This window comes from Scleropages formosus, chromosome 9 (assembly GCF_900964775.1).
Source record: "Scleropages formosus chromosome 9, fSclFor1.1, whole genome shotgun sequence".
Lineage (NCBI taxonomy): Eukaryota > Metazoa > Chordata > Actinopteri > Osteoglossiformes > Osteoglossidae > Scleropages > Scleropages formosus.
The window spans coordinates 26,945,695-26,958,496 of record NC_041814.1 but is presented as its reverse complement, the minus strand read 5'-3'; the positions used below and the strand labels follow the sequence as shown (position 1 = coordinate 26,958,496).

Below are 12,802 nucleotides of genomic sequence, written 5' to 3'. Positions count from 1 at the left end.
GTTGTGTGTTTGTCATCTCTGCCGTTTGCCGTTTTGCTGCGTACTCTGTGTGTTTCCTGTCTTTGTTGTGTACTTGCTGTCTCTGCTGCATGTTTGTTGTGTTTTCTGTGTCTTTCCCGTCTTACCGTTCACCCCGTTCCAGGTAGCTGATGATGTAGAGCTTGGCCGACATCACCGATGACAAGCAGAGCTCTGCGTTTAATGGAATGACTCACCAAAGCGTTAATGAAGAGCAGTGATTCTCATGTTCTTCACTACGACTAAAGATAAATCTGGAACTATGTCTTCCATAGCAATCATTTCAAAATGTATTTTGGACTATGTGTAAATATGAAAAAATTACCCAAAATACTCTTGGGGAGACAGGCGTATATTTTTAAGAAAAAAATGTAGGATATTTCCATTTTTTCACATTCCATTTTCTGATGTAAATGTATTTTGTATCAGAGTGGGATTAATTAACGTGGCTATTTAAGGGTAAATTATCCAGTAGCCTAAGACCTCTCTGGTTCAACTTGGGGCTTGTTGGTTCAAGTCCCACCTAGGTCGGTTTGGAGTATGCTAGTCCTTGCCTTGCAGTCGAAGCACCCGGGTTCGAATCCTACCTCCTGTTGCTCTACCCTTGATTTAAGGTACTTAGCCTGAACTGGGATGATAAAAATACCGCCTGAAGAAACTAAGAATATAAAATCGAATCTCACACTGAAAGTGTCCTTGGACAAAGGTGTCAGATGAGTGATCAAATACTAACATTAAAATAATATATTTGGAAGGACAAAGGTTACAACCACGCAACAAACAGCTTTGGAAATACAAAAATAATAGTTTATGCTGAGGCACTGAAATCCTGAACCAATTCAATTTTTCAAATTCATAACATGATTTCTGTGATTTTCAAAATAAATAACAACAACAATATAAAATTCAAAATTCAGAGTAATTTAACATGTGTTTGGAACTGCACTGTAAAAAAGGTAAAGGAGAACCAATATAAAATACACACACACTGAAACCGCTTGTCCCAAGCAGGGTCGTGGCGAACCGGAGCCTAACCTGGAAACAGAGGGCGTAAGGGACGCACCTATGACGGTGCCAGTCCGTCACAAGGCACCCCAAGTGGGACTCGAACCCCAGACCCACCCGAAAGCAGGCACAGGCTAAACCCCCTGCGCAGCTGTGCTGTCATGCCACTGTGCTCCCCCAATATAAAATACACACACACACACACACACACACACACACACACACACACACATTTTCAGAACCGCTTGTCCCATACGGGGTCACGGGGGAACCGGAGCCTACCCGGTAACACAGAGCGTAGGGCCGGAGGGGGAGGGGACACACCCAGAACGGGACGCCAGTCCGTCGCAAGGCACCCCAAGCGGGACTCAAACCCCAGACCCACCAGAGAGCAGGACATGGTCCAACCCACTGCGCCACTGCGCCACCGCGCCCCCCTCCAATATAAAAGAGTTAATCTTAAATTGTTTTATACTCTGGAGTTTCTACAAAAGGTATCATTTGACAGTAAGAAAGTTTTACAGCAGCCTGGAAATCCTAGAGCGGGGTGTGGTGGTGCAGCGGGCTTGGCCTGTGCCTGCTCTCTGGTGGGTCTGGGGTTTGAGTCCTGCTGGGGTGCCTTGTGATGGACTGGCGTCCAGTCCTGGGTGCGTCCCCTCCCCCTCCAGCCTTGTGCCCTGTGTTGCCGGGTTAGGCTCCGGTTCGCTGTGACCCCGCTTGGGAGAAGCGGTTTCAGTCAATGTGTGTGTGTGTGCAAATCCTAGATGTCTTGGTGATACTTTTAGACAAAGAGACAGATAAACAAAGACAGGTGTACAGACAGTACACACACACACACATTCTCTGAACCGCTTGTCCCATACGGGGTCGCAGGGAACCGGAGCCTAACCCGGCAACTCAGGGCGTAAGGCCGGAGGGGGAGGGGACACACCCAGGATAGGACACCAGTCCGTCACAAGGCACCCGAAGCGGGACTCAAACCCCAGACCCACCGGAAAGCAGGACCCGGTCCAACCCACTGCGCCGCTGCACCCCCTTGTACAGAGAGTAACTACTGGAAAATACAATATATTTTTGAGAGTGAAAAAGGTAATGAGCAGAGTATAACAATAAGATTGAACATTTGTCCTCATTTGAACCCATGTGACTTTATGAGTATTTAAAACATTAAATATCCTTAGAAGGAGACTTGAGCCATCCTTGTGTTGCACCATGAGGAGGACAGGGTATGAAAGTCGGGTTTGGACTTAGTGCAAGGTTGTACACACACACACACACACACACACACACACAGTCTGAAACCGCTTGTCCCAAGTAGGGTCATGGCAAGCCAGAGCCTAACCCGGCAACACAGGACGTAAGGCTGGAGGGGGGCGGACGCACCCAGGACAGGATGTCAGCCTGCTGCAGGCCACCCCAGGTGGGACTCAAACCCCAGACCATCCAGAGATCAGAACCTAGCCAAGCCCGCTGTGCCACCTTACCCCCCTACATGGTTGAAAAGTACTGGCTGGTAAATCAGTGTATATTGACACAGTATGGATGTAGAAGCTGGATGCTGAAGGTGCAGAACAAGAACACATGGACTACTTTGGACTGTGCTGCTAGAAGTGACTTGAGGACACTGTGGACAGAGAGGAAAATGAACAAATCGGTGGTAGATCGAGTCAGGCCAGAACCTCAGGAGAAGCACAAATGGCGAGGTGAAGGTTATCAAACTTTGGACACACCATGAGAAGACTGGATTCTCTTGAAAAGACGGAGATGACTGCAAGACTAAAAAAAAAAAAAAAAAAACAAAAGAAGAGGATGAGCAGCAACATGGATAGACTCACATCACATCACAGGGATTATGGACAAACCCCGCAAGGCTATGCACACGAAGTGGTGAATAGAACATTCTAGAATGTCTATGTGGTCACAAAGGCCTGTCTTCTAGAATAAAGTTCAGGTTTCTACATCAAGGACCATGTGGACATGTCCAAGGTACTTTTTCGAACACAGGCTTTAATTGCTCCTGTGAGACAGCTGCTGGGTGCCTGTGTTATATGCCCCCCCCCCCCCCCCCCCTTTGCATACACTTTAAATCAAAGTTAGATCCCTGCCATAAAGCAATATGAAGAGCTGTGTAGCGGAAGACGGTATTAATATAGTATGTTTTATGTATACATCAATTCCATTTTTTCCACTGATTAGAAGGACAACAGAAAAGATCAGACAGGGCAGAGAGCCGGATATTATATTGTATGATATTATATGTAGTCATTATGGATATTGCGAGGGTTTTGCTGCTAAACAGATGGGGTTTTGGGATGTGCTTGGGGGGGGATCATAAATGATCATAAATGAGAAGGAACGAGTTCTGCCTCGGTTAGGTTTTACACCTCCAATAAAGGAGTCATACAAGTGTAAACAATGTGTATTAAATACGGTAAATATGTCCTAGATACAGGCAAATGTGGGCTCGTGTGAATAAAGCAGGCCGGCAATATAAACGTGATTTCATTACTGAAGAAATATCTGATTGCTTTTTTTCAATGTGTGTTCAAGAAATGAGAAAATGGCACTCTATCAACAATCGAGATTTTATTGTGATTTTTAAAAGTTACGGTCCTTGAAGCGCTTTCTTCTCTGAAATATATGATTGAATGGAAACGCGCGGATGTCGTTTAATTAGGAAAAAACTCGTTCGTGGAACGTAGCAAGGGATTTAGTTTTACATTGAGAAGGTCTCCTTTTTAATGTTAATCTTTATCGGAAATTTGGATAAAACATGGTTCTCTAGCAGAAAGAAACGCTGAACTAACTCATTAGTTTCACTGTGAAAGCCCACCGTACGATTTATATAATATAATATAGAGATATAAATCGTATGTACATATATAATATATTAGTTATTTAAAACTATTTATTTTAGTTATTAATTATTATCATCATTGCTATACTCAATATAATATAATCATAATTGAAATTTTATCTTCTTTCCAAAAAGTTTACTGCCGGTGTCTGCGAGCGAACTTCCAGTTCCACGTAAAAAGACGCAGGTGAGCGCAGTCGGTCGGTTTCGTTCCGCGCTTAGGTCAAAGTGTGTAATATGTGACGCGCGCGCAGACACGCACGCACGCGCGCACACACACACACTCACACACACACGCACGCACGCACGCACGCAGCGCGCACACGAACACAAACCCCAGGCAACATCCACTTGATGGCAGTCTTTGCTCAGCCCTTCGGAAAGCAGCTTTATGTAAGAACGGACCCCTGCGTCATTTTCCAATCAGAAAAAAAGAGAAAAAAAAAGAGAAAAGTTTTGCTGTTCGTCACATGACGTCAGAACGGACTGGTGTGAATCACCCAAGGAAAAAAAATAAAAAATTTATCTATATATATATATATATATATATATATATAAAAATATACATACACACATATATAAATATATGTATATATATATATATATATATATATATATATATATATATATATATATAATTTTTAAATTTTTTTCTGTGTGTATGTATATATGTGTATATACGTATATGTATATATACACACATCTATATACATTTATATATATATATATAAATGTATCTGTTTTCTATGTATGTAACACATACCTATAAATGAATAAAATATCTCCAAACTTCTATGAATATCCGTATATTCCATTTAATAATATCTACAGTATTATTACTGGTCTTTTTTTCCAGTAATAATTTAATTTCATTGAGTTACATAAATCAAAAGCTTTAAAGTGCGGGAGACAGAAATAGTGGCGACGTGACTTAGAATCATACAATTAAACTTAATGAATGTCAAAGAGATTTATTAATAATTACTTGTTTAAAGGAGAAGAGATGTAAAAATTAAATTTAAAATGTTTGTATTCGTGACACCGTGACGGCAGTTTGGCGGAATTGTAGGAAGAAATTGCAGGAAAACGCTGATTTTGATGAGTGGTCGAGGTTTGATTTATATACCAGGGAACAGTGTGGTTGAAGCTGAGGGACAGTAAAAATATGACAGTCATATGTTTCTGCTTTGTGGCGAAGGTGCACTTCGAGTTCCAGCTATCCCATGTAAAAATTAAATAATTTTACGACTCATTCCTGACTTCCCTACTCCACTCCGGTTTTCTTTCTCTTATTTTTTATTTCAAGTCTTCAGGGAAGTTCGGTGCCTTGGGATTTTACCACATTTAAGACCGAAATCCCCCCAGTCTATTGTTAACCCCCCCTCTTCGTCCTCCTCCCACTGTCCCGCACCAGTGTCCATTCATTTAACATTCTTCTTCTTCTTCTTCTTCTTCTTCTTCTTCTTATTATTATTATTATCGCCACACTGAAATGGAATATCATGTTTAAATGAGCGTGGTTCGAAGTGAATGAGCGAGATAAGAGCGGACCTGCCCACGCAGGACGGTCTCGTGGTGGCGGTGCGTGACACATAGACAAACATTGACATCCTTTGTCCGAAAATTAATTTAACACGCATTAATGGCTCCCCCCCCCACCCCTCTCTTTCTCTCTCTCTAATCTAAACACGCGCTGAAGGTTCGTGGCAGCAGGCGGGCAGGTCGCCGATGAGGATGCAAAAGTGCTCTGCTGGGGAGGAAGGCTCGATGACGTCGGCGGCATCCTCCTCGCGCCTCATGAAAAAGGCGAAAGCCACGCGAGCCGCGCATAAAAATCCGGACGGGGGGAATGAGATCGCGGGACGAAAAAAGTTTCGCTCGAGAGAGATGATATGTAGGCAAATGTTTACACTTCGACTGAGCAGAAACCCGACCGGTGCGCGTTGCTTATAAATTTTCAAAGAAATAAATAAATAAATAAGGAACGATAAAATTAGCGCGAGACAAGAGAAGCAGCGCGTGGAGGGCTGGACACTTTCGGAGGAGGAGAAGTGAAGTGAAGTGAAGTGCCGTGGGTCGAGATCCGCGCTCGCCGTCACCGCGCCCGCAGCCGCGTCCGCTTTCCACGCCGCGTCCCGCGCTAGGTACGTGACCGAGCCACCCGCGTGGCCGCCGCAGGGCGCGAGACCCGTGGCACGGGCACAGGGGGGACAGTCCGAGGACGACACTCCGGTCCGGAGAGCTTTTTTTGGAGGATTTCGGAAAGAAAGAAAGAAAGAAAGAAAGAAAGAAAGAAAGAAAGAAAGAAATTAACCAGAAAAAGAGCGCAAAGAAGTGCAGGAATCTGTGTCATTTTTGTTCATTATTATTATTATTATTATTATTATTATTATTATTATTATTATTATTATTATATGCATTCCTTTGGGTTTTCATTTTGCACTTTAGACCCAAACGGATGCTCCTGCACCTACTGCATGCATTCTTTTAAAAAGTTTCCTTCGGGGGGAAATAAATGAATATTTCTGATATATTGTAGCAACTGTACATTAAATCAATGCTACTCGGGACAAGATACTGTTTCGCTGTCCGCCTTTTGCTGCGTTGCAGCAGATTATTCTTCTTAACATTTTATGATTATGATGATCATTATTATGATGAGAATTATTTTTATTAGTTACTGTTTGGGTCAGAAGGGGAAGCCGCGCACCTGCTGCTGTGTGAGAGCTGTAACTTTGCTGTGTTTCCTCCTCAGAATGGCTCTGTGCAGTAAAGCCACTATAGCACTGCTCATCTACGGAATCGTAACGCACTGCAGCGTGCACGCCTCTCCCATCGGACTTAGTTACCCCAGCGTTAGGTACGTACCCGTACCCGTACCCGTACCCGCCGTGCACGCGCCGAAACCGCGATCGACGCCTTTGCGTAATTTATCTATTTATTTATTTATTTATTTAAAAGTACCGAGTTCCTTTCAACGAACAGAATCGCATTTAAGAGTCACAAAAGAGAAAGTGTGCAAATGCTGGTGGGGAAACAGTGAAAATGTTCGCTGCACTGACTGAGCGGTTCATTTTGTTCGCCTTCGCGGTTCTCCTTTCATGTCGGCTGCGTGGCACGTGCGCTGCAGTTTTTTTCCTGTCTCTATTACCGCAGAGTTGTTAAGAAAATCTGTGTTGCAGAAGATCGGGTGGATACTTTTGCTCGAGCCGATATTTATTAGCGTACGAATGAAAGCTGTGTACCGCGGTAAGGAGTGCACGCGCACACGTAACAAAGGGATGCGCGAAAACACGGGAAATAGGCGCTTTGTGGGAATTTGAGGGCAGCGCGAGAGGGGTGTGTCGCGATCGGGACGCTGCTCTGTTTTACCGAACGCGAAATATTATAAATCTGCGAGATTAATGATAGGAACGGCGCTTCTCGAGGCTGCGCGTGTTTCCTTCGAATTACATTAATTTTTAATCATATATACCGTCGTCACGGGCTGGAATTCGTTTGGGTACAAAAATTCCGTTGTACTTCGCGCAGATGAATTAAAACAGTTTAAAAAAAAATAATAACGAAACAAACGAGCATTTTCTTTTTCAATGTTAAGAGCGGGTGTCAATTTAGTTTATTATACTGTGCCCATTTTCGATAATATATACATATCTCTGTGTTGCTATATGACAACGCAAATGGAATCACTTTTTTTTTTCTTTAACCAAACCATCTGATTTACGTCGTAAAAGGCCAAAGACTCCAAGAAAAGCGTCATTTCCTATACCCCCCAAATTTAAAAAAACGTGTTTTTAAATCACGTTTCGTTCGGGTTTTATTCTCCACCTTGCGTTCGTTCAATCAGTACCAGTTGAAGAAGGACAGACGATGCTGTCCTGTCAAATATTTTCCACTATTTTCCATTCAATTTCCAAACCCTTTTTATTCCTCCCGAATAATTTTCGCACCTTAGTTTTCCACCCTGCTGTCCACAATGTTGCGTCTCCGCGGTGAAAGCTTGTATAATAAACATAATGAGGGTAATAATGAAAAGGGCGGCAAAAGGCGCAGATATTAACATGTGTTTCTCGTTGCAGACTTGAGAATGAGGTTTATGACGAGGACGGGAATTCTTTACCCGACGTGTCTTTTGATGCTGATCAGATCTCTGTGCGGAGCCTCCCCACCCTCACTGATGACCTGTACACTTTGTACTACCCCCCCGAGAAGAGGTGATTCTCTCCCTTCATCCTCCTGCTCTCCACTCTGGACATTTCATTAGTGGGATATTATTTTCTCGTCAACCTTTTCCTTTTCTGTTCTTATGTCTTTTAAATGTTTTCCTTTTTTTTTTCGTCTAAATGTTCTGTCCTTGACTCATTTCTTTTGTTTTTTTTTTTTTTTTTTGCTGGAGTCAGACACTAAATCTCCCCCCTTCCTCATTCCTAATTGATTGATTGATTGAATGAATGAATGATTGATTGATTCTTTTTTGGGTTCTGGTACAGAAAACAAATATTCGCCCCACTGAGGAGTAAATATATATTTCTCTGTATCACAAATAATCAAGTCCATCAACGTGATAGGACAAGGAACTGAGTGTGGCGCCTCTGTTCGGGCCCCTAAATGGCAGGTTTTGACTTTGAGATGTTGCCTCTCCGCTGGGTGACTGATGATCTATGTGTTTGGCATCTTATTGTCCCAGAACGGAGAGGCATGCAGATGGGATATTTAATAAAGCCTACAGGAAGGTGCTGGGTCAGTTATCAGCCAGGAAATATCTGCACTCTCTGATGGCAAAGCGTGTAGGGTAAGGAGATTTCCTTTTAAGTCCATTGTATGGTTTTGGTCGCCATTTATTTGTTTATTTATTTATCCACTTATTTGCTTTTTTTTTTTCTTTTATTTCATTTTAAATATTTGACAGCATTTCATCTGTGTTCTTTTGCTTTCCCTTTCCCTCCCCACAGTTCACAAACCACATAATGTTTTGTGTGTGTGTGCGCACGTGTGATTTTTTTTAATGTATGTTTTACATGTGGACGGTTAACCCAGTCCTGATGGCCAGAAAACGAATAGTATTTATTGCAGTGAGGCTGTGAAATCCAAATTTGTGCCGAACTCTGCTTTTGAGGTTTTTCTTTTTTGGTTAAAGAGCTGCCAATATTCCAACACTGCTGTTGTACCTTTAAGAAACACTTGCCTGGAATCCACGTGGATGAATACATTTCATTTTCAGTATGAATAATTTATATTCTTACCATCTCTGGGGTCAAAGATAAATATGCCATAACTGCAGGTATCCCTGCGGCCAGAGGAAATAAAAATAATTTCTGCGTAATTATATGAAAAGTTAAGATGTGCTCCATGTGGTATTTTAATAACTGTGAGTGGGATGTCTTTAGCAGCAAATATAAAGCAGGCTGCTTCATCTGCAGTCCCCTGGTAAGGGGCACTGTCTCACGCAGTTGGACAACACCCTCGTTTTGTTCTGCTTTGCAGTGGTGGCAGCAATATGGAAGATGACTCGGAGCCTTTGTCCAAAAGGCATTCTGATGGGATCTTCACAGACAGCTACAGCCGCTACCGAAAGCAAATGGCTGTCAAGAAATATCTGGCGGCTGTCCTGGGGAAAAGGTATAGACAGAGATTTAGAAACAAAGGACGCCGGCTATCCTATTTGTAGCGTTGACAAACACCAAACTGTCCTCTGTGTACAGCCCTGAGATCAAGTCATTTTGAGATATCTGAACAATCAGTGGATCGCTCCTGTGTTCTCTAAACATGTATTTATGTATGAAGTAAAGCCATTAAAATGAATATTTTGATAATAATATTGTTTTTCTTTTGTACAAAAGCACTTGAGACCACACAGATCTACTTTGTGGACCAATTAGTTTACCTATAGCTATATATTTATTTAGCCCTGTAATAAAAGAGGAAGAGTTAAAAATCAATGTGCACATGGTCAGTATGCACCTGAAACCTGTCTTTTGAATATATAAGTATATACATATATAACTATACATGAAATAAATAGAGTTAAAAAGACAATCAATGAACTGAATGTTACCTTTATTTTTTATAACTGAAATTAAGAGCCTAGTGTTTTTATTTACAACAGCCCTGAAGACTTTAATTTTCACCATATTCTACAAGACATAGACTTTGATGCCCTCCCGGATGGGGATGAGTTTGAGGCTATTTTGGGAGACTGGCTGAAACAGTTCTCTCCCGAATTTCCGGTGAGTTCCGAGGCTCCTTTTCCCGAAGCCTATTCGTGGGGGGGCCCTGCTGTCCCTCCCTCTCTCCTCACCTCAGCTATACCCTGTTATTTCCCACTCCGAATATACAGTCCGATCTCCTTCTTTCCTGATTCTGTGTTTTCTGTTTCCTGACAAAATACATAGAAATACATGCATACATATTTGTATGTATATGTATGTGTGTATGTATATGTATGGTCAGATCCTCTTTGGTATCTTTCTTTTTCAGTCATGGGCTATGTTGATATAGCGACTCTGAGGTCATTTTAAAGACATTAGTATCATGGATCCATGCCGCTGGAACAGCTGGTAGCAGAAATTCAAAAAAAAAAAAAATCTCTTTTCGGACATGCCTTGCAAGCTCTCCCATAACGCATATTCCTGTGAGGGAAACTTGCCAAACCGTAGGGAATTTAGCAAAATTCAGCTCCTTCCGGGGTGGCTGTTCACTGACCACTCCTCCTAAGAGGAAGAGTGAGATTCAGTGCCTAAACCTCGCACAAAGTATCATGTGTTCCTCTCTAGTGCTCTTTTTCTTTTCAAGGAAGCTTAAGCAAAACCTTGAGAGCATCTTAGGGTTTTCATGTCACTCCACATAAAAAGTGCCATGGTCGATTTCGCACGACTCCGAGTACGGCAGGAAGCTTCGAGCAACGTGTCCTTTCTCTCTTCTTGTCAAGAGCACGGAAGAAAGTTATTAAAAAAAGAAAAGACACATGGTACTTTTTATTTGGCTCAGTTTGAGTTGTATTATTTTGTTATTTTACCATAAAAGAAAAAATCTCACAGATTTCACCAGTTTTAGCACCTTTTCTTTGTGTTCAATCCTCCTGGTCTCTTTATTGTGCCTCAATTTATTGTCATGTGAAGCAAATGTAAAGCTAGAGCGGATTATTAAAGTAATTGTGATAGCCTTTGAATACGTGCAGCCTAAAACACTCTCACGTTCTTTGCTCACTGATTCTGATGCTGTATTTCTCTCTGTTTACTGTGGTAAATGTATGTTCCTTTGTGCTGTTTTGACCACTTTATGACTCAATGTTAAATGTGACTTAAATCCCCTATCCACAGGTGGGCATGCAGGTAGATCAGGAAAAAAAGTTGAGGGTTCCACTGTTGGGCAGATTGAAGGAATGTCTTTCACATGGGATGATGTTTTTACATAGTTATACTCAATAGATGTAAATTATACTATGTTCTATGTTTCAATGCAAAGGTGATGCCTGGAAGTTCAGAGATGCTTATTCCATTGATTTCTTTAACAATATATACATATATATATATTTCTTTTTAGAATGCTGGAGCTCTAGCATCATCTTAAAAGAGGTTTCATTCATAGATGATGGAGGCTTCCTGAAAGCCACGCCCAAAAGGGCTGCATCCTCATTGTCTATGCTGTTCTTTTTTTTTTTTGTTTGTTTGTTTTGTTTTTTTTTTTTTTTTTTTTTTAAACTGCTTCTCGAATATATGCACATTTGTATTTTGTAAATTAGTCCAAAGGGTGTAGAGAATATGCAGTGTTTGGGTGCTTTGGAGTATATGAGGTTGAGTGTGAGAGAGAGAGAGAGAGAGAGAGAGAGAGAGAGAGCAGGCTGCTGTATGTGAACTGCGCTATATCAGCCGGGAGGCAGAAAAAGCCAGGGCGGGCTGGAGGGGGGCTTCTGGGAGAAGCCTGACTATGTCAGTGAAAGGGTAGGCCCAGGCGAGGGGGTGGTTACACCTCATTACCATGCTTGCCTCTTTCTAAGACACCCCCCCCCCCCCCCCCCCCCCCTTACACACACACCCCCCCCCTTGACAAAGTTCAGGTTCATCGAGCCTGAATGCCTAAACAAATCCTCTTGACCCGTCCTAATAATCCAGTGCTTGGACATTCGGGGAACAAAGAAAAGTGATCTTTAACCACTGCTAATGCTAAAGAGGAGGGAGGAACAGAGCGTGTCGGGTTAGGTCTTCGCAAAACCGAGACGCAGACCAGCTCTGAGACATGACCGCCACCCCTAACTCTTGTTGAAAGGTGACGTCTTCCAGAGGGAGACATTTAAATGAATGAAAAAAAGAACTCACCTTGCGAAGGAAGCGGGGCGTTCACACACAGTCACCAGTTGAGCCTTTGGGTTGTAAGCACTGGGAGCTGAAAGTGATTCGATCTGTGCCTCTGAGTCCTCTGTACATGAAATCAATCTTTCTTTAATTCTGCATTCTCCCCCAGGCTTTGTGACGCAGGAGGCAGCATGCGGCTTCGGTGCCTTGCTTCGACTTTAAAATCGCCACCAGCCACAGATGGCAATTTAGTGGCCCTACAATGCTGCAAACCCCCAGCTTACATTCCAATCCTTGGTTCTTTTGTCCTTCTTAATTTTTGTGTGCTGCGCTAAAACGTCTCATTGGATCCCTAGTACCAGGAGTAGGTGTAGAGAACGCTTCTCTTCTTCAATTATTATTATTATTATTATTATGATTCCTTTTATTTTGCATCTGTTTATGACAAGTAGACTAGACATTTTGTGAGCTAATTGCAAGCATCATGGTACCCTCTCCTTAAAGCCTAATGTGTGTCATTTTTTGAACGCTCCAAAAGCCTTACAAAACGTGAAGATTAAACTTAAAAAAATATAGATATATACATATATATTTATTGTGTGGAAAATTAATACTAGCCATTAACCTCGTT

The 12,802-nt window shown here is 42.2% G+C and overlaps 1 protein-coding gene across 3 annotated transcripts; it reads left to right on the top strand.

Moving 5' to 3' along the window:
- The first annotated feature begins 5,651 nt into the window (after positions 1-5,651).
- On the top strand, positions 5,652-12,462 carry adcyap1b (adenylate cyclase activating polypeptide 1b). 3 transcript variants are annotated; one of them, XM_029254545.1, is made up of 7 exons: positions 5,652-6,024; positions 6,636-6,740; positions 7,960-8,094; positions 8,568-8,672; positions 9,365-9,499; positions 9,987-10,107; positions 12,341-12,462. In XM_029254545.1, exons 2-7 carry the CDS (start codon positions 6,637-6,639, stop codon positions 12,347-12,349), a joined length of 609 nt encoding a protein of 202 aa, XP_029110378.1. In that variant the 5' UTR covers positions 5,652-6,024; position 6,636; the 3' UTR covers positions 12,350-12,462. The 3 variants fall into 3 exon arrangements, with proteins under 3 accessions (XP_029110378.1, XP_029110379.1, XP_029110380.1); XM_029254546.1 differs by lacking the exon at positions 8,568-8,672; XM_029254547.1 differs by lacking the exons at positions 8,568-8,672; positions 9,987-10,107; positions 12,341-12,462 and having other exon boundaries at positions 9,365-9,980.
- The last annotated feature ends 340 nt before the right edge of the window (positions 12,463-12,802 follow it).

Bases quoted from the DNA above. Each gene is read 5' to 3' on its own strand.
- adcyap1b (XM_029254545.1), top strand. From the start codon at position 6,637: ATGGCTCTGTGCAGTAAAGCCACTATAGCACTGCTCATCTACGGAATC. The intron at 8,095-8,567 runs GTGATTCTCTCC...TTATTGTCCCAG, and splicing joins TACTACCCCCCCGAGAAGAG to AACGGAGAGGCATGCAGATG. The intron at 9,500-9,986 runs GTATAGACAGAG...TATTTACAACAG, and splicing joins GCGGCTGTCCTGGGGAAAAG to CCCTGAAGACTTTAATTTTC.